The 20,579-nt window shown below is 47.5% G+C and overlaps 8 protein-coding genes across 8 annotated transcripts; 3 read left to right on the top strand and 5 right to left on the bottom strand.

The window, feature by feature from the left end:
* Positions 1-366: 366 nt before the first annotated feature.
* UA08_03258 (hypothetical protein) lies at positions 367-3,312 on the bottom strand (the record flags this gene model as incomplete). The annotated part of the gene is made up of 1 exon (XM_020265538.1): positions 367-3,312. The coding sequence occupies one exon, from the start codon at positions 3,310-3,312 to the stop codon at positions 367-369; it is 2,946 nt and encodes a 981-aa protein (XP_020121292.1).
* Positions 3,313-5,926: 2,614 nt separating this feature from the next.
* On the top strand, positions 5,927-6,886 carry UA08_03257 (hypothetical protein; the record flags this gene model as incomplete). The annotated part of the gene is made up of 4 exons (XM_020265537.1): positions 5,927-5,998; positions 6,048-6,231; positions 6,291-6,364; positions 6,413-6,886. 4 exons carry the CDS (start codon positions 5,927-5,929, stop codon positions 6,884-6,886), a joined length of 804 nt encoding a protein of 267 aa, XP_020121291.1.
* A 571-nt stretch (positions 6,887-7,457) lies between these two features.
* Positions 7,458-9,596, bottom strand: UA08_03256 (hypothetical protein; the record flags this gene model as incomplete). Its single annotated transcript, XM_020265536.1, has 4 exons — positions 7,458-7,718; positions 7,832-8,332; positions 8,386-9,146; positions 9,221-9,596. 4 exons carry the CDS (start codon positions 9,594-9,596, stop codon positions 7,458-7,460), a joined length of 1,899 nt encoding a protein of 632 aa, XP_020121298.1.
* A 1,043-nt stretch (positions 9,597-10,639) lies between these two features.
* UA08_03255 (hypothetical protein) lies at positions 10,640-11,174 on the top strand (the record flags this gene model as incomplete). Its single annotated transcript, XM_020265535.1, has 2 exons — positions 10,640-10,999; positions 11,121-11,174. 2 exons carry the CDS (start codon positions 10,640-10,642, stop codon positions 11,172-11,174), a joined length of 414 nt encoding a protein of 137 aa, XP_020121297.1.
* A 435-nt stretch (positions 11,175-11,609) lies between these two features.
* UA08_03254 (hypothetical protein) lies at positions 11,610-13,780 on the top strand (the record flags this gene model as incomplete). The annotated part of the gene is made up of 2 exons (XM_020265534.1): positions 11,610-11,665; positions 11,734-13,780. The coding sequence occupies 2 exons, from the start codon at positions 11,610-11,612 to the stop codon at positions 13,778-13,780; spliced, it is 2,103 nt and encodes a 700-aa protein (XP_020121300.1).
* A 369-nt stretch (positions 13,781-14,149) lies between these two features.
* UA08_03253 (hypothetical protein) lies at positions 14,150-16,612 on the bottom strand (the record flags this gene model as incomplete). The annotated part of the gene is made up of 4 exons (XM_020265533.1): positions 14,150-15,836; positions 15,893-15,924; positions 16,180-16,390; positions 16,506-16,612. 4 exons carry the CDS (start codon positions 16,610-16,612, stop codon positions 14,150-14,152), a joined length of 2,037 nt encoding a protein of 678 aa, XP_020121299.1.
* Positions 16,613-17,161: 549 nt separating this feature from the next.
* On the bottom strand, positions 17,162-19,096 carry UA08_03252 (hypothetical protein; the record flags this gene model as incomplete). Its single annotated transcript, XM_020265531.1, has 3 exons — positions 17,162-18,328; positions 18,386-18,704; positions 18,765-19,096. The coding sequence occupies 3 exons, from the start codon at positions 19,094-19,096 to the stop codon at positions 17,162-17,164; spliced, it is 1,818 nt and encodes a 605-aa protein (XP_020121294.1).
* An 823-nt stretch (positions 19,097-19,919) lies between these two features.
* On the bottom strand, positions 19,920-20,579 carry UA08_03251 (hypothetical protein; the record flags this gene model as incomplete). Its single annotated transcript, XM_020265530.1, has 4 exons — positions 19,920-19,963; positions 20,018-20,268; positions 20,347-20,463; positions 20,518-20,579. 4 exons carry the CDS (start codon positions 20,577-20,579, stop codon positions 19,920-19,922), a joined length of 474 nt encoding a protein of 157 aa, XP_020121293.1.

Raw genomic sequence — 20,579 nt, 5'->3', positions numbered from 1 at the left:
TGTCATCTTGCAGAGTCCATGAGTATGCATGCATACAAGTTATGGGTATGGAAGCAACTCTTAGCATCTATCAAGACTAGTCGTGCACGAATTACGTCACATGTATTTGGACAGAATTTAGACTTTTCTTGTCTCGAGCGTGGAAAGTAGAACAGGGAAAAAAAAAAAAAAAAAAAAAAAGAAAAAAAAAGAAAATGCTGTGGCCAGAATCATGCATTCGTGCAGAACTGTGCCTGCGGTAGCGTTCCCGATTAGGTTAATTGTGTCTCACGAGGAGGATATATCTTCTCCTCGTGAGACCTTCCTAGGTTAGAGAATACATACATCCTTTGCCTCCGGTTTTCTCTCCTCCATATCATCCATCAGTCAACTTCGCTTCTCTGGTGACTGCTCAGTATCCGGTCCTCGTTTCAGAGCCGACTCAAGGTTTGTCTGAACCGGGTGTACGAACCCCCTAGAGGCCTGTGTTGATGCACTGCTTCCATTTCGGCTTTTGCCGTTTCCCTGCTTGGCAAGGGACGGACCACCAGCGTCGTCGATTTTCATACCCGTATGAGAGGCCCCGTGGATCTCTGAATGATCCTGGTTGAGTCCACCGAGATCAAGAGAAACTTCCTGTGAGCCGTTTGGAATAGCAGACCCAGATTGATGTTCAACAGGGTAAGAAACCTGCGATTTAGAATATACGTCACCGGTGGGTTGGGATGGGTTCGTGGCGCCAAAAGGAATATAGTTGCTGCTAGTGGTAGACGTTGCGGGATAGTTTTGGCTAGTCGGCAGAGTTTGAAGATTTGTATACGCATTCCCGTTATGACTTGGATTCCAAGTAACTTGTTGCTGTTCCTGGCTTGGCATCTGAGTTATCATCGTTTGTGAACAGCCACTCGCTGCTGAGTTCTGGGGCTGGATGCCGGGCGTCATCAGCGACATGTTCTGTAGGTAGCCATTCAATGCTTCCCCATTCATTGCCATGCTAGGGACTGCGGAGTTATCAAGGTTACTAAAGATGGTATCTGGCTCCATATTTGAAAGCAAAGCATCACAACCAAGAGAATTCTCTTCTTGTGAACCGCCTGCCGTAGTATCGGGCTGAAGTCGTTGAGATACCGTATTATCGTAGTTGTTTTCGTATGGATTGTCCGAAAAGAGAGAACTTTGGAAAGTGGTTTGGGGATAGCTCACTATAGTGTTGTTTGCCATTGTGGTCTGCATCGAGGATGAGTACTCATTTGGGAAATTTCCTTGGCCATTTGAGAGATATCCCCGGTTATCCAAATGATTAAACTGGCCCGATTGCGACATTTGGTAAGTCGAAGATTGTGCCTGATTCGCAGATTTATGAGGGCCACTGGAGAAAGGTTGAGAATTTCCAACTTCAAACCCCCCATCCTGATCATCAACTTGGATGGAAGACGTCTCCGATATATAATCATGCTCACCCTTAAGTCCATGAGGAAGTGTTAGATTTAGTCTAGCAGAGATAGGTCTCCATGGCTCATGAACTTGCAATATGAATTTGTCATGTCCTATAGCATGGTGCATGTCACCAAGTACAGCAGCGGCCAGTGTAACATCAAGTGGGTTTGGGTTCAGTACACGTTCATAGAAAAGTACCGGCTTGAATTTGCCAGACCACCATGCTTCTGGTATCTGGCCTCTCTGGGACGGTGCAATACCGTCGATAACTCTTCCTTGAGCGTAACGCGGATCGTACATGCGGATATTTTTCGTTGGCTTCTCTCCCCGAACTGCCTCTGACCAATAAACACGATAGTGGGTGCTTTGTTCTTCGACTTCTGTATCCGAATAAACACCGCCTATCCAGCGATAAACTACAACTTCCTCCTCGCCCCGTTGGTTGAATAGATTGATTCTTATGTCTTCACTGGTATGATCTTGAGGTGATATATGCGAGGGTAGCTTGACAGCTAGCCGTAACGGCATGGAATGCCTCAGAAAACTTTGGCTGATATCCTTGTTGCAATCATTAAAACCACAAACATCATGCCTTCTGGAGTTTCTTCGGAATGGTGCTTCAATACGCTGTGGGAACATCGATTGCATGACTTCCTGCATACTGGAGCCGGCGTACTCTTCCGATGTATATCCGTTTTGAAGACAAGCAAGTGTTCCCTTTGTCTCCGCTATCGGACGCTCGTGGCCGTTGTCACATCGGAGCAATTTGATGGTAGTATAACTGAACTGTCGACGTAAAATAGTCGTCTTGCCCAAGAGATCTTCAAAGCTTGTTGGGGCAAGTTCTTGACAGAACTGATGTAAAGTATTCCTCATTCTTTTACAAATCTGAGGGGAAGCCAAATCATACTTGATCATGCTCACAAACGTCCGGTGCGAATGTGTCTCTTGCACACCGCGCGAGCCAAACTCCTCCATATCGATCCTGGTAAGTCCAGCGTCCAAGAACTTCCCAGCCATCAATATGCAATCAAACCTCGTTTTGGAAACATCGTTAATATCCCCGATTGGACCGCGCTCACGACTCACATAGTCCATTCCATCAATTGCAGGATCCACGTTATGATTCGTATCGAGGAACAATCGAATCTTCTCTGGTGGCAAGTACCTCCTGTAGGTACTCGAGGCTTGCGTTTGCGGTACCTCCAGGTCATGATATCTCAACTGGATCAAAAGTTTTTCCAAAGTCTCTCGAATAATATTCAGGTGAGGCGGAGTTTCTTCTTGCACAAGTGAGTCTGATCCACCACGGTCGGGAGGCAGATTACGAGTATTTTCTGCCGGCGCAATAGTCGTAGGAAGTGCAGGTCGTGATCGTTGCTCTTCCCAGTCCGCGTCTCCTGTGTAATCCGGGTAATGGCGACTGATGGGAAGTCTATGCAATCTCTGAAGCACTTCGGGCTTGAGAAGTCTAGGACCAGCATCGCGTCTCAAATCACAAAGTTCATCCATGCTCCGCACTGCATGCTTTTCGTCTTGGCTATAGAAGAGTTTCCGGAATGCTTTCAACCTCATCTCCCCATTGTGCAACTTTCCAGGGTTAATATTCCAGAAATGGAACCTCACCAGAGCACAGCTATTTGGCATAATAGGATTTCTGCTTGTGAGACCTGGAATTTCAAACTCGTCGGGGGGATCTTCCAGGTCTGCCAGATTGATGATTTGGTCTCGGACCTCTTCGGGCTCGGGATAGGGTAGAAGAAATGGCGCCGTAATTTTGTTCTTCTGGTTTTCTTCGTGATATTTCTTGTCGATCTCCGCTTTAGCGACATCATTGCTTATTACTTCTGCGTCTTGGTTGCTGCTGCCGCTGCCGCCGTTGTTTCTTGGAGCCATCTAGGATGTGCTATTTGCTGGAAACTAAGATTGCTTGTTTTTGATTGTTGGGAATTGTTGAGAACCGTGGTCATCAAGATGGGGGCGTTGGAGATAATTTGAGTTGGCCATTAAGTTGGCGATTGTGAGTTTCATATATTTATCCATCAGGACGTGCCGTGAGAGTATAATCAAGTCTTTGTGCGGCATTTTGTCGATGAAACTCCTTTGAAATTCTCAGAGAATACATAACGGAATACGTAACTTATTGTATTTTGACAATGCATTCTAATGCGTCAAAGATCACTTTCTGATCAATTACCTAGGTATTATTACTACCATAGAGATGAACAAGAGGGCGAAATTTGGAGCAACAAAGCCCAAGGAGCACCGTCTGGCAGCATCCACAGTACATCAAACGGTCCGTCATTCGTGCTTTCGGAACGAATGCTTTGTCTCTGCGTCTTTTTGACGCATATTTGTCTCCTTCGTTCATCTTGTCTTCAGCCGGTAAGACTTTCTTTTCAGCGTCAGGTTTGGCGCTGGGGGCATTCTAAAGATCGCTTCAAGCCTGTCCAAGGTAGAACGGCATCCATTTTATGGAACGCAAAATACCCGGTTGCTGATGAAGGCTAAGGAACTATAGTAAAAGTGTTAAAAGGAGCAAGAGAAAATAGATATTTGAAAGACGCAGACCTATTTATATAACCACCAATGCCGTTGGCATGTTTTTAAAAGAAAACCACTTCCAGGATGCAGCTCAAAGGATGAACACCAGTATAGCTCGTTGATTTCTTTGATCCTCATAACCAACTGAAACAAATAATCGGGGCCGATAAATATACTCCTTTCTAATGTTAGATCTAGTGCTGATCATCGCATACATTCGTTAAACAAAATATGATAGACTTTCCAATTTTGACAACCTTGTGCAGGGCAATAGATACTGGGCTGAGAAGCCCCCATACTAAGATTTGCGTAATGCCTTTCTCTACTAAGAAAAGTTAGAATCCCTCTCAATTTCAAGGAAGTAATAATACTTATGAATTAGGACTATGTCTGGTCAGAAGCATAAATGGATCCTTGCAATTGATACTCAGCAACCGAGAATGATTTTACGTCGTGTTAGTTGGTGATCGATTCTAGGCTAAGCCATTTAGCATCCTTGGATTTACGTTTGAGTGTTTGTTGCTAGTCAAAGTTGATGTGTGATTCAGGCTCTCAGGCACACAGAAAATGAAAGATCGACGTTGGCCCAGATACGTGTCTCGCTAGCGCATTGGTCTACTGTACATGAATGGAGCTCACGCTTGCTGCACAGCCAACATGGAAGGAGCCATGATCATGACAGCATACTTCGTACTCCGTACGGAGGGAAGAATGAGCAAGCGCGTTCAAATATGGTACCAAGGCTTCGCAATCTTAGTACGCATTATTGAGCACATGGCCGAGTCTGGACAGGGAGCAGGAAGAGTACGCATGGTGGCTGCAAGGGGTGCTCTATATGAAGCATATCAGTCACAATAAAATAACAATAAGCCGCGGATGATGCGCACGAATTTAAGCACAAAACACGTATATCTATGATACTATCTGTAGTTCGTCGTGATGTCCGAAGCATAAAATTGAGGTTACGGATGTGCGTACGCCATACGGACTGCATAGCGGTGTGAGGACTCGAGATACTGATCACCCCGATCATCGATGGTTTCCTCCGCAACGCCGATTAGTTAGCTGACTGCCCATAATCGCGGTCAGCGGTGTAACCTGGAATAACCGGTGATTGCTCAAACAAGTGGCAAGCTCCGCAAGCGTCAAAAGTAAAAGCCACCAAACTCAATTGAATCAGTACTTATTTGTGAGCTGGTAAGTTGTCGTACTGCCGTCGTCAACCCCTCCGGATTGGGATACAGGATCGAACTAGGTTCGTTAGTGTGGCCACCCTCAAGATCTCGCAGCTAAGTTTCTGGATCCCCGCAATATTGGCCTGGTGGCCAGTGGTAGGTGCTCCGAACGACATGGTGGCTTGTGTAGGATCGCTGACTCGGGATTGGCATGCTGCAGGCGCCGGCGAAAATTTATATTCGTTGTCGACGCACTGAATGGACGAAGAGAGCGATAGAATATACAATACCATTCACGATGCTGTCATCAAGGCCCAGATAGCTTGGTTGATGCAGTCCAGCTGATAGATCACAAATGTCTAAAGATTAGCAAAGGTACAATGTGCATTGTGCACCGAGGAGAAGCAAACCATGGGAGGAGGCCATGCGAAGCTCTTCAACTATTTGCCGAGATGCAGCAGTAGTGTGCATTGCCATCCAGTCTTCCCTGGGTCTGCTGCAGGAATCAAGCGAAGTTCACAGGAGAAAAGATTGTCGTCGCTTCGAAGGTTGTTTCTGCGCGCAGCACTTTTGGGGAAGGAGCCTCCTTCCCTGCTCCAGCCCGAGTCTATAAAACTTGCCGTGTCGCCCAATCTGTTTCTTCGCTCTACTTCTTCTTCTTCTTCTTCTTCTTCTCTCGTCTGCTTCTTCATTTTGTCGACAGCCTTCGATTCAGTATACATACATATTTAATAACGAATCGAACACACTAGCCAGCTTGCTCTCACATTTTAGCCCATCTCTGTTTCGACATGAAAGTCATTGCGCTCACTGCAGCTGTCTTTGCGACAGCTGTCTCAGCTCAAAACCTTACCTCCTGCGCCGTAAGGTCTTCACTTGAACGTTCCTTGATAACCTACTGACAGTCTCAAGCAAATGTGCTACAATAATGTCGTCGGTCTGGCTTCTTCCCTGGGATGCCAGGCCAACGACCTCTCTTGCCTGTGCGCGAACCAGGACTTCAGCTACGGTATTCACGATTGCACGGTGGAGGCTTGCCCCAATGTTAATGTACAAGATGTGGAGTCGTATGCTTCGTCCATTTGCGCTTCAGCTAGTGAGTCCAAATCATGCAATATTCTCACTAATGCATGACTGACTAGGTGTATTTTACAGCAGCAGCTTCGGGGTCCGGATCTTCAATTGTACCTACATCAACTACGGGAACACACGATATTACTTCAGGCACAGTAAGTGGCATACTCGAAGTCTATAGCTTTTGCCAACGTTAGCCACAGGGGACGAGTGCAACGGCAACTGGTGCCACTTCGACACCATACACCACAGAGGCTGTTTTGACAACCTTCACCTCAGGGTCTAGCGTCATCACTAGCACTGTCGGAAGTACCACCTTATATAGTTCTGCTTCTAGCACGGCTACCAATTCATCTAGCGCTACATCAAGTGCATATACAACCGAGGCAGTGGAGACGACTGTCACTTCCGGCTCTGAGGTATCCACGAGCACAGTCGGCAGTACTACGCTATACACCTCTGTGAGCGGATTGAATTCGGGCGGTACCTCTACGACCGGATCTACAACTGGCACGGAAACTACAGGAACTACGACAGGCGCTGGCGGTTCGTCTGCGTCATCTGGATCCGGTGCCAGTGCGAGCAGCACTTCCTCTCATGCGGCCGCTCATCCAATGGCCACCATTGGCAGTGGTGTCGCTGGGGCAATTGGTCTCGCTGCTCTTCTCGTACTGTAGAAGAGCAGTATCTGGCACGATTCTCCTTGATTCCATGCTTCTCTTATCACGAACAATTGATTTTATTACGTCTCCACGATACAATTAATAATTTTGATACCACTCATGTGATATGCAAATCGTTCCTTTTATAACATGAACTTTGGACGGATGGTTAAACTACACGACAAAGCCCCGGCCCTTATTATATTGGTTCATCAATAAATCCCTAATCCAACTTTAAAAAATGCAAGTACATTAAGTTCTCGGACTTACCAAACATCCCTTGGACTAAAATAAAGAAATGCAATATGCAGAAACCAAAAAATCGATTAAATGCATTTGTATAAATGCATATTCACCAACACCGATTGAAAGACCAGCCAAACCATCTATATAACTTAATACCTTCACTCCATTAGCCAACCACGTACGCATGCACCGATAAATGCAAATGCCATTAAACCGTTCTTATGCCAATATAACCAGTACCAAGAAGTCAATCAATCAACCATAGAAGGGAAAACACCCGCCATATGCAAAACATAATACCCTACCTACCGCAATAAAAAAAACAAAAGGTGTGAGAATCTCAAAGTCGAAATTTCTCTCCGCCACCCCCAGCTGTCACACCAAGAGCTTCGTGCTCTCTATTGGCGGGATCAAATTTGGGCTGTGATCTTGACCTGACAATAAAGGAGCCTCGGTTGTCGCGCACAGGTTGGTAACGGAGATCTGGGTTCTTTGAGAAAAGGGCGTAGAACGCAGATACGAGGACCATGAGCAAGAGGACAAGAGCGAATATGGCATTATACAAGACGAATACGATGCCCATTATGGAGTTGACTATGGCCTAATGGAAATGAGTCTTCGGATTAGTGCGTGAAATGAATCAAGTGTGAGGAAATCGGCCAAAAAGGCAAGGGAAGAAAGGAGCCAATTTGTTAAGGTGCACATGGTACATACTGGCTGATCAAAAACACTTGTAAACATCAGAAGAAACACTGCATTCACAAAGTGTACTGCGAAAATGGCGATGTTGAAAGTGTTGGTCCTCCGGTCCATCCACGGTCTGAAAACCGACGAGAAGATGAGTGCTACCGTTTCAACGCACAGGAGACCAATAGCTTGCGTAATCGGAGATGACTGGGCTAGTCCGATGAAAGCCCCTTTCACGAATATATAAACCAAGGTGGGAAAGACCCAGTAGTAGGCTGTAGCGCGATATGAAACATATAGAAAACCCCATGTATGAAGGACTTTCGGGTCAGAGTATAAGATATACCCTGGGTTCTGATGCATGGAAATAGAGTACCTAGCAAATTGAACGACTTTAAAAGCAGCCCACAAGAGCACACCCGTCATTGACAAGATCATGAGAACGGCGAGAACCACTTCGGCAGCAGAGTCTCGCCGAGTAAACTCCCATAGACACAAAACTACCATTTGCGGATAACTGATGAGAATCTGAACATGAAAAGTTCAGTATTTACGCACTGAAGGCAGTTTGATAGACTTACAAGTCGAAGGAGAATTCCACGCATGACATTACTCCATCCATTACGGAAATCTTGAAAGGTCTGGGAGTGAATCCATCCACGCCTTGCAGCAACTGCGATGCATAGTTTAAAGATGAGGATGAGAAGGATGATGATGATGAAGAAGGCCTCTAAGAAAATCAATCCGGTCATAAAGATGTTACTTGGTTCAATCTTTGCACGAAAGCCAACTCGTAGAATCCCCGTCAAAGTGACGTTTGCCGGATACGTGGCGTCCGCGCGAGCCGTCAGTACATGTGATGCTCTCTTGACTAGCTCAAGAGATCTTTTTTGGACACTGACAGACTGTACTGATAGATTCTCTAGTAGAGTTGATGGAGTTCCACCCGTTGAGTGTTGATACCAGGTGCTCAAAGTTTGCAGAAAACCCACGCGGATAATACCCATACTCCACTGAAAGTTTTGAGTCCATGCTCCTACAATCGGAGGCATGGTAACTGCAGTCATTCCGTACATGGCCTGGGCCTGGAAGAAGGAAAAGAGCGACAAGGCATTCGCTGCAACGTGAGCTGCAGTATTCGAGAAACCAAGACCTGACGCAACAGCTGAGGCAGTCAATGCTAAACCTGCAACGACAGCTAAAGTCCATCCCACAGCCTTTTGATAGACAGTTTTACCATTGGTTAGGTCTGTCTCTAAGCAGGCAGCGGTAGTATTCTGGTTGGTTGAATCGATGAGAATGCGAACCTTTCCATCGAGGTCCGGTACAGTATATGCCACCGCTGTTTCCGGCTCATTAGCAACTATTATGACGTGAAAAAAGAAGGTAGGTGAGAGGGCGGTCACTTATTCGTACAGGGAATTCTGCTTGTTATGTCTGTCGGTACGAAACTCAGGGCTTGCAGGTCAATGGGTTCACCGGCAGTTTCAATCGGACAGAAATTTGTTGCTAAAGATGAACCCTCACAGGGATCAATGTCGATGGGTTGGAGGTAGTAGCCGTAGGCAATTACTTGCAGAGTCATCGAAACATTGCCGGTGACTGAAGCGTTTGCATGGATGTCATAATAAACGGTGTCGTTACCGGGGAAAAAGGTGACGTCGAACAGGCTTGCAGTGATGAGGGAGTCATCTTGACAGGTCGCTAGGGAAGTTGATTGCAGGTATTGGTCGGCGGCCACGGAGGGAAGGTATATAAAAGCTGCTGTCAGCAGCAGGTCCAAATGACGCATAGTGAAGTATTGCCTGCGATCTTCTTGCACTTCTCGCATCTCGGCGTATGTTTTGGTTCGTTCGTAGAGAGGAAGAGTGAATCCTCAAGCCATTCAAAAGGCCCCTTGTGTTCTGATTTTACTGTAGTTCCTTGGTGTCACGCATGAAACAGCTGTAGGGAATCCCGCAGGATGACGTGGGTATATGAGACGACTATGAAGATTTGGGCGAGAAACGGCCGGCCGCTTCGACGGAATCAGATCTCGTGTAGATGGTGAGTGAGACTGAGTTTCGGTGATATAGGAGGGTTGAAAAGAGACTGCAGAGATGAGTATGCATACACGACGTGCAGCGCATCCCTAGTTGGAGTAAGACATAACTCCTAGTAATTCGCCCTGCCGTCATAATACATGGGCTGCGGGCCTGGGGCTGCGGGCCTGAGGCTGAAAAACAAAGCAATTGACCAATGGATGAGCTGTATTCCAGACAGCCGGTGGGCCTCTCTAGCCCAGCTGGACCTAGCGTATCCGCCTCCCGGCCCTGAGCCGCCGACGGTTTTGATTGGCTGTTTGGCTCTCGACCAGGTACAACTTCAACTTCACCACCACCGCCTGGGAATCAAATGGCTTGTGCTACCCCGATAGGTATAACAACAAATCAAAGACGGTAGTGCCAAATTAGGATCAGCTGAAAATCCTGTTTGAATGCGACGTCGTTTTCCTTCTTCGTTCTCCCAGAATTGGCTCTACGGACATGCTCTCAAGGAGTATATATATTGCCCACCATGCAGCCGGAAAGAACCCTTTTTTCCTTTCACATACAATGCCTAGGTACAGGGCCGAACTGTCGCGTACAGTAGTTGTCTCTGCGCCCATAGCGACTTCGGTCGAACAAGAAACGTACGACCGAACTATAAGAGCCCTATCAGACAGCACGTCCATCTGCAGATATTCTTCCAGACAAGGTAGCTGTCATGAACACCTGGGCATGTAATAAACGGCTTGCTGACTGCAACGTCAGGTTTAGATTGACAGTATCGTGTACTTGACCAATTGTTCTCACGATGCGCGGGTTATCCTTGATTTGTGCCCTAGAGTTTGCGACCTTCTCGCTGGCAGGGAGAAACAACTACCTCAATCTTTACAGCGACCGAAACTGTGCGACCAACTATGCCGAGTTGGCTATTTTCGACAACGATAATTGCTATGATTCTCTGCCCAACAAGGGACAGGCGAAGGCCATTGCAGGCGTTCTCGTTGAGAATGGATGCTACAGTTCGTATTGTCTCTTCTTCTTCTCGATACGTCAGCTAATAATGGCAGTTCTTGGCTACGAGCAACCGAACTGCACTGGCACGGCTGTGAATATCAGCTCTGCGGACGGAACTAGCTGCTTCAATGCTGATTCATACTTTCAAGGCTTTGTATTAAAAATCTGTTATTGAGCTTGCCTGCAACATGGAGATGTATACCCATAGGGGCATTCTTTATGTAGTATTGACAATGAGTGATGGAAGAAGTCAGTTAATTACTATGTTTGAATAGAAGTATCGCGATAACAGTTTTCTCCAAACGCCTTCACCAAGGACGCTGGAGTAAAGTTGCTTTTGTTTAGGCCAACATGAAAGGCACGCCTTGGTCTGCGTCCTGTAATTTTTGCTAGGACTCCTTGGTGAGCGTAGGTAAGAAAAACCGTCTCGGTGAATAAACAAAAGTCGGATGGGGCCAGTTGGCAGGGTTACATCTTGCTTACCTCAGCGACCCGGACTTTATGCAGCTCGCCGGCGTTTAAAAAAAAAGGAAGGAACAACGGACTCGTTGGCAGCGCTTCGTCTCAAACACTCACACGTCGCACCATCTGTCAGCCTACTGCTCGAGCAAACACAAGCGCCCACAAAGAGCGTCAGGATAATGGCCGTGACAAGCTGATATACAACTGCCCGTGCGACTGGGCACAGCAGCTACCCCGCATACTAAAAGGCCATCTTTGAAGCTATTATTCTCCTTCGAAGCCAGCTCTTCTCTCGCCACACGATGGACAGGTTGCAGGCGGGAGCGCACAAACCGCCGGCGGTTATTATCATCGCAAGGTACCCAAATGACGCTTTCAAATGCCTGTTCTCATCTGATCATTACAGATCTAACAACAATCCACTAGGCATGGCGCGCGCATCGACGCTGTCGACAAGGACTGGCACCTCACGTCCCCGACCCCGTACAACCCCCCCTTGACATATGGCGGATGGATACAAGGTCGTGCATTAGGAGCACATATTGCTAGTCTTCTAAAGGCGAGAGAAATTTCGGTTCTTGACGACGTCATACCGTCAGCCAGCAGCTCCAATACTACCATAAATAGTTCAACAACGGCGACAACGTCCGAAGACATCCATCACGAAATTCCGCGGAAAGTGCGAAAACACAACCTGATAATACACTCGTCCCCGTTTTTGCGATGCGTCCAGACATCCGTTGCAATCGGCGCAGGTATAAGTCAATATTATCGATCCGAGAATGAGCAAACGCCGCCGTCCTCAAACCCGGCATCTAGGGACATTTCACCGCTTGCCAGCCCCTTACGGCCATCTACACCAAATGCGACCGATCAATGGACAAGACATATAGGGAAGGACAGAGCAAGCAGTCACGGTAGACGCGCAAAGGCTGCTCCGAGGACACGCCTTCGCATTGATGGATTCTTAGGAGAGTGGCTTTCCCCAGATTATTTCGATCAAATTACGCCGCCTCCAGCGTCGGTAATGATGGTGGCAGGCGCCAAATCCGAGCTCTCAAAACGGGGCGAGACTCTCCATCGTGCGTACAACGTGGGAGGAAACTCGTTTTCTGGACATTTCCCGGGTGGCTGGAAACGCAACCAGTCACCCACAACACCCGACGCACCCAATAACGGAAGCGCTGGTTTCGGGATGTCTGCACTAGCTGATGCCTTGCCTTCAGAAAGTCGATTCGGTGATGATGGGTTCAACTATCATCGTCCGATTAAAGCAATAACCATTCGAGATGTTCTTTCAAGATCGCCATCGCATTCTCATGAAGACTATTCCGACGGTTACATACCCCCAGTCCCTTCCTATGCCGTCTCGACGTCCGATCCAATCCCCCCAGGATATGTCGCTCATGCAAGAGATGCTTGTATAGATGTCGATTATCAATGGGACAGTATGAAGGGCCCACAAAGTTGCGGTGACGGTGGAGAGTATGGTGAAGAGTGGAGTGCGATGCACAGGCGGTTTCGAAACGGACTTCTGAATCTGTTAGATTGGTACAGCCATGAGCAACCACGGAGACATCACCAGAATCATCGTTATCATCATCATAATCACAACAACCACCATCATTATGAAGGAGAGGATGATACCGATACAGTCGTTGTTCTTGTTACGCATGGGCCTGGGTGCAACGCTCTCATCGGAGCATTAACAAACCAGCCAGTCCTTATTGACGTGCCCATGACATCCTTGACCATGGCAGTGCGCAAGGACGTCTTCAAACCCAAAGAGTCACTAACCCATCAATCCCCAGATCGCCTCGACAATCGCGAAGCCGAGCAGCGCGTCTTACAATCCGCCACTTCCCTTCTTCAATTATATGACGTCTCGCTCGTTGCGTCCACTGAACATCTACGGGCGACCTCCAATCCTCTTTCGATACCACAACTTCCCAGTCCCGTTCTGGAACGACCAAGGCCAATATCCATCTATCGACATCGCGTTGACTCGAGCCCCGTTCGATTTACGAATGACAATGAAGAAACAACAAGCCAGCCTGCTACCCGCAAGCTCGGTTTGCAACGATCGGCAACCATCAATTCATCGTCTCATCACCACCATTCAACTCGCCATGGACCTGGCCTATGGAGCTCAGCCAGCAATATTCCATTCAAAAATAACTACAGCGCTGAAGTAGAAGAAAGCCTTAACCACCGCAATGAACGGCCCGAACTAGCACCACTTGAAACCAAAATTACGAATGACGAACCCAAATTACAAACAGTGGGAACCGACGCCAGACCGTCCTCGTCCTCGTCATTGCAATTTTCATCGCCAAACCAGCCACATGAGCCTCTCCAAGAACAACAGCCCAAAAGTCAGCTTGGTCTGTGGAGCAGTAGTGCGGCCTTCGTGCAGGCACGCGAACGTGAATCCACAATTAGGCGAAGGTGGACTGTCACTGAGCAGCAATGATTATCCTTTCCTCACGAATATCTCCTTTTTCATTCTACCGTCAAGGTCAACATACCAAAATATTATGACGCAACTACTACACTGTAACAATATTGATACCACCTTGCTTGTCATCTTCGTTTGCTCGATTTATCATATGAATCACCACCAATTTCGGGATATTTCCTACGGACCTCTTGTCTTCATCTCCCCTTTAAATTTCTAGTAAAAACCGCGATTATGTCACAATGAAAGGCGGGGTCTATTAGGTCAAAAGTTCATAAATCAAAATACCATATCTCTATCCATTTCTTCATTTATTTCTGGTATTCTATATCTCTATCACAGACGAATTGATTATCACAAGGCAAAAGGCCAAATGAAATCCAATCATACTCCATTCAAAACATTCTCCTTCCTCCTCCCAACCCCATTCAGCTGGCCATCTTCAACAATCCTAGTCCGCACCAAAATCCGCCCCTCGCATCGCGGGGCAATGCCCCATGTCCACGACGGTGTAAACTCCTCACCGGCATCATCTACGCATCCGCTACTTTGCACTCCTGCCAGCCGCATCCATTTCTTGAGTACTTTCCGCGCCAGTCGGATACGGTACTCCTCTTCTGCGGCTGATGTGGCTGTGGTGGTTACGTAGTTCATTTCTTCGTGCGAGGAGATCAGAATTTCGGGTTCGGAATCTGATTCCGAGTCCATGTGCGCCCCTTCGGAGTGTTTTGTCGATGTCGACTCGTCAGATGAAGGATATGATGAGGCTGGTAAATGGGATAAAGGTTTGTTGTCGGGGTTATGAATGTCTTTGCGGCGTTTATTCAGGCTGCGGTCATGGTAACGGCCGTAGCGTCTCATTTCAGGGCGTTTCGGTGTCTTATGATGTGTGCGTTGAATGCGATGTTCAAGTGTAGTAGTGGTTGTTGTGGTTGTCGCCGCATTCAGCAGCATGTCTATATTACTCTTCTCAGCGGCCGGGGAGGGCGTTTTGATCCAACTTCCTCCACACTGTGCATGTAGGCGGGAATGAACGCCATCCCAGTGCTTATGCAACGAAGGACTCATTCGTCTCCATTTCCCCATTATCTTCAAACTCATGAAATATTGGCGTATGATAGCAGAAATTAACATCCCGTTTTCTTCACTGACCAACTCCTCGATTTCACCGCCCTCCGACTGCACAAGCAAGGACGTATAGCCATCCTTTCCACGGCCCATGTATCCCCTTGTTGCAAGGGTATAATATTTCTCGTAGTCAAGTGGCTGGCCATCCACTTTCACCCAGTTAACGCGACTCCCTGGTGGTGCAGAAGCGCTATATTCGAAAGTGATGTTTGAAACCTGAGGGAAGCGACCCTCAAGAGCGGGCAGTTGACTAACACCATTTTCCAGTGAGTCGACCAAGTTTCGCCCGGAAACCTTAAGAACCACGACTGGGTCTTCGAATGGAAAACAGTTCAGCACGTCTTTTAATTTGAGCAGACCTGGAGGATAGACTTGATCTCCGCGAATCGTCCCACCAGCCATGATAGCACAGTCAGCGTGATAGTAGAAACGCATCAAATCGCAAATGAAGTTGCCCAAGTTTGACTCGCGGGTTCGCACAGTCGTAAATCTTCCATCAAGAGGAGCTGCCGTGTAGCCCACAGGCTTCTCCAGTTTTGTTTTAAGCGCGGAGGTAAGCTTGGCGACAAGAACACCTGTTTCTGGATCGATTGGGATGGATCGAACGATGTCTCGGCGAATGATGTTGAACTCCCAGCCCGAAGAATTCGGCTTGCGAAATGCTTCAACATAGCTCAATTGCTTGAAGTCGGTACCGGAACGCAGCACATGAATGCCATTAATTACCGCGTGCGCGTAGAAGTGATCGTGGCCACCAAGGACAATATCAATCAGGCCTGGCGGAACACTGTTGGCTAGCTTAATATCGTTGGGCTCACGCTGATGCGTTACTGCAATAACAATATCTGCACCTTGTTCCCGCAACTTTGGAACCAGTTCAATAGCTGTCTTAGAGGCAGACTTATATATTAGACCCGGCGGCAACGAGTTGATTGTACCTAGCCTACACATATATAAAATCAGCAACAACGTGACGTATCTAAACGTGAATAAACTGACCACTCTCGTTCACCCAAGCCAATCACACCTATCTTTATGCCATTAGACGCAGTCAACATTATTGTTCTTTCGCAATTGGCGAGAGGTACATCATCACCCAGTGCGGGGTCAAGGACGTTCGCCAACAGCCAGGGGAATTTGCATTGCCCACGTAAGTGTCTAAATTGGGCAACGCCAAAATCTAGATCATGGTTCTTTGTAAAGAATATCAGCGTTGGTGTATGCGCACGAAAGAGGAATCACGACATCACGGTCGAACGACGACGACGAGGAGGATAGCGACATACACCAATACAAGCAACGTCCGTTCCAATTTTGTTTAGAAATGGTACCATATGCTGCCCCTTCGTGACCGTACTTTCCAAGCTAGGATTAAAGACATCTCCGGAGAAAAAGGTGAGAAGTTCTGGGAGATTGTGGTATCGCGGAGCAGACCGATAATCATCAACGACAGTTTGGAAACGCTCGACCCCGCCGATAGGTTCCGATGACCCTGATCTAATAGCAACAAAAACGTTAGCCTCTAGACCCGTTCTTCCATGTTTCCGTACTGATCCGTGTCGCCAGAACTGGCCAGGCTGGCAACAGCTAGAATGCATGTCCTTGAACTCACTCGACATGATATACATCATTGTAATGGATGAATCGCAAATCCGGAGGTCCCTCGCGACCGGAATGCGCTGTAATAGCCAGGCCATTGATTTCAGACTCCGAGCTCATCTTGGAAAGGCCCTAACACCCCGACCTTCACAGCTGGCCTCGAGCAGAAGAACGTCCAACAAACTTGCGGGGAAAAGATCTCTATACGCGGGGAAGGAAGCAAACGTCACGGGCAGCCTGGAACACGAGGACTAATTGCATATATGCTGGCATATAAGTCGAAGATCCGTAATAATGGTTTTGTAGGAATGTATAGCCCTAATGAAGGTGCGAATATATAGTTACTGTCCAGGACGGCGAGGTAGATGGAAGGTGGAGATGACCGCGGGATGCCCGGCCCAGATTTGGGTGCCTGAGGAAACAAACAGCCGAATACTGCAAGTTCTTCGATTTTCAACCTCTGATCATCTAGATGGTCTCAGATCAATTGGAATTCCATGTCATTGTTATCTATCGCTAGCTCATTAGTTGAAGTATTGTATATAGAGGCATAATCCAAACACCAGGGTATTTATTCTATCAATATATATCACCAAACCCCCTTAATCAACGAACGCCAATACTCAAAGAGCATGCATATTTTGCAATGATACCAAAAGAAGGACATGATCAACTTCCAACCGCTTTGGCACCTTTTAGATTAATTACACGGCCACCACCGGTGCCTTGAAATGCTGGCTGAGTAGGCAGGGCCTGTCGAGTAACAATCCATGCAGGTACTTCGTCGCCGTAGCTCTGTTGTTGACCGCTGATTGTTTGCCAAACATTCGGGAATCCCTTCGCCAAAACTCCCACGTGCTTTGCCCCAGGGATAACGAATCGCGCTGGATTGTGCGTTAAGTAGCCGCCAAGAAGATTTTGTTTGATAAGAGATGATACGATAGACTCAATTTCTTGCAGCAGTTTTGAAGAATGTGTGTCCTGCGTAGGCAGTCCAAGAGTTCCCCTGTATAGATAATCCAGCGAGTCGGTATATTGCTCGTATTCAGGCCCTTCAATAAGCTGCCCACTAGGGTTCTCGACCCATGCCCCATTCTCATCGTAGTAGCCTGAAGTTATCAGGTAGTCGTCAACTTCAGGATCACTAGCTTTTGATACAAGGCCGGCAATGCCGTCATAATCGCTGTCCTCGGGCAAGCGAATGGTAATCACATTTGCATCTCCTTTCGAGAACAGCTCCTTTGTGAAATGCTCTTTATGTCGAGATTGTAACAATCGAACAGCTGTTTCTACTTTGCTTAAATGAAGCATTGGCGGTGGTGCTCGTTGGGCAGATGGATCCCCATGGAAACCACCAAAGATAAAAACTTTGCGAATCAAAGACCGCCAGACGAGAACTTCACAGCGGTTTCGCATCTGGTACATAAGTCCCTTCCTGAGGAACCATTGCCCGGCAGAGCTGCCCGTTGCAAAGTGGTCCCTTAAAGCTAGGTAGTCACCAGACTGGATGATGCGGCACACTGGATAAAAGATGTCATAAAGGCCCTGAGCCTCTGGTTTCTGCAAGAGTTGAAGTGAGGGAAATCGGCCCATTATTATATTGGACGAAATAAGGTATATTAATATAAGCCGCCGTTGCTTGAGGCATTGCACATGGCATTGGTTGTAAGCTTCGTGCAACGCTTTGTTTGCGAGATAGAAACTGTTGTTTGCGAATAAATATCGACCGAGGTAGTAGAGGTAGGTAACGCGGTGAGCTGCAGGGTAGTGTTCGAGTGGAGGCGATTGTGCAGAAATACTCTTAAAGATCGTGTCTGCGCTTCTAAGCTTGCCACACTGCCGCCATGTGTCAGTTAAGGGTCTTTGCGTGTGGAAAACAAGAACAATAATTACCCTATGAAGCAACCTCAGGCAATGATTGGCCATCAAATAGATTCCAGCCCGTTTGCCCTGTGGTTTGCCCGAGGGACCGGTTGTGCCACCGCGATCAACCAAACATTTAATGAATCCTTCTCGTACAACATTGGCAGCGTCTTCCACCAGACTTGTCCGCTCAAAGGCATCCTGAGGCCGATCTAACCGTAGTTGAGCCAGCAACTGTATGTTTTTCTCGAGCGTCATGGCAAGACCGGCGACGATTTGGGATAGGTAGACAACAGTACGAAGAACGATGGCGCCCATCTGACTGTCCCCGAGAGCTTGCAGGCATTGACTAGACGGGGGTAATGAATTGGCATTTAATTCCACATGCTTAATCCGGGAGATCGCTCACTTCAAAAGTCCACTGAGAGATTTGTATGCCTCTAATGGATTTGAGACATTTCCGTCTCGCAGATAGGCAAGGTACGATCGGATGAAGATCGGAAAAGCATGCCATGTCGTTCCATCTGGGTTCTTGGGGACTAATGCTTCGCATCGCTTCAACAAGGAATCGTCACCAGGCCCCTTGGGATACGACTTTTGTAGTTCCAGTGCCATGTGTCGGTATCCATCGCGCATATGTTCCGGCACGACCTGAAGGTAATCCTGTAAGTGGTCGCCCTGGCGATTGGAAACCAACGCCGCAATACTGGCCAAAAACTGGTCAAGCATCGGAGTGCCCATGGTGAAATTCGCTATTGCCGCCAGTTGATGCGGTCGCAGCGGGCGTGCTTTATATCAACAATCTGATGGAAGAAAAGGTGGCGCAGATGGGTCGGCACATGTTGATTACTTTTTGAGTTTGGAAGGTCAACAACGTCGGTCGGAGCTCTGATGAGTATTATCGATAGGGAAGCAGTGCTTGGCCAATCACAGCCTATTTCTCGGGAATAAAGTGGGCCATAGACATGGAAACTACCTCGGAACGGATAATCTCGCTTTCCGGCAGCTACCTAAGAACGTCCAGCCTCGCAATAACTATTGATTTATGCTTGAACATGGGTTCTATTCCCACGATCGACCCCATCGCTTGACTTGAATTGACTATTTACAGTAATGGTTGACTAGGTGGTTTTTGTCCGATAACAACTTGCAACATATGGCAGCGCACGCCGCCTTGCTGCAGCTCAGCGGCGCACTCGGCAACCAGCTTTCTCAGGCTGTCTGCCTTTTGTTTATTACCGCTCGCGTCATGCAGAGAAGCATGCTCCAGATACAAGACCAACGAAGTCTGGGTAAATAGCTTGAGCAACTCAGGCGGTGGCCGCGTACGGATACAGTCGAGGTTTTGGAGGCCATGGCTCGCGCAGATATCTCTCAAAGACGGGACCCAACTAGGATGGCGGGGAAAGGAAGTTAGACAAAAAGTTGCATTAGCGGGGAAAATCTAGAACAAATTGTGGTAACCAACGTCAATTGTCTTCCGGTTTTAAAACCCTGCGTCATGGCAGCTATAGCCTCAGTTGGGGCGTGAGGCGACATTTTCAATATCATATTGTTTGTTTGGTCATACTCGTCCCATTGCAAAAAACCACCAGGCTCTGCGCAGCACTGTTAGAACAAAGATTACACGAAACCCGTCGATATCATGGAAACAAGTCTTACTAAGTAATTTCAAGCAGAAGTTCAAGGCTGGCAGGGGATCATTATTCTCCACGACGCACACAAAGAGCCGCAAATGCACAATATCGAACTGGCTCTGCAGGTCATGTGGCGGCTCTGTCATTGCATTCGCGACTCGAAATGAGACGTTTTTTGGGATAGATTCTGAAATAGGGAATTGAGCGTCTGATATATCAAAGCCGACGAAGCTGCATGATGGAGGCAGTCGTCGGGCGAGGCTGAGGATGAATATTCTATCAAGGAAGTCAGAGAGAACCGCCGTTTGATATATGGCATTCGTATTATGTTTCATCACGCATGGTTATACAAACCCTGTGCCCGTGCCTACGTCCGCGATGCGTAAGCCTACTGAAGAGCTGTCGGCGCCAGCACGGGGATGAAGGTCATATCTGAGCGTTTCTTTCCACAGATAGTGTTGAAGGTCTAATCTGTAAAATGCCTATTTAGGGGGCTTTCGAAGATGTCGTCTAGGGAAATCTCACCTTACGGATGCAACAAAGTCACGCCCAAGGTCATATTCGTTGCCACCATTCAAACGCTCCAT

The sequence above is a fragment of the Talaromyces atroroseus genome (genome assembly GCF_001907595.1).
Source record: "Talaromyces atroroseus strain IBT 11181 chromosome Unknown scaffold_3, whole genome shotgun sequence".
Taxonomy (NCBI): domain Eukaryota; kingdom Fungi; phylum Ascomycota; class Eurotiomycetes; order Eurotiales; family Trichocomaceae; genus Talaromyces; species Talaromyces atroroseus.
This window is presented reverse-complemented; position numbering and strand designations above follow the sequence as displayed.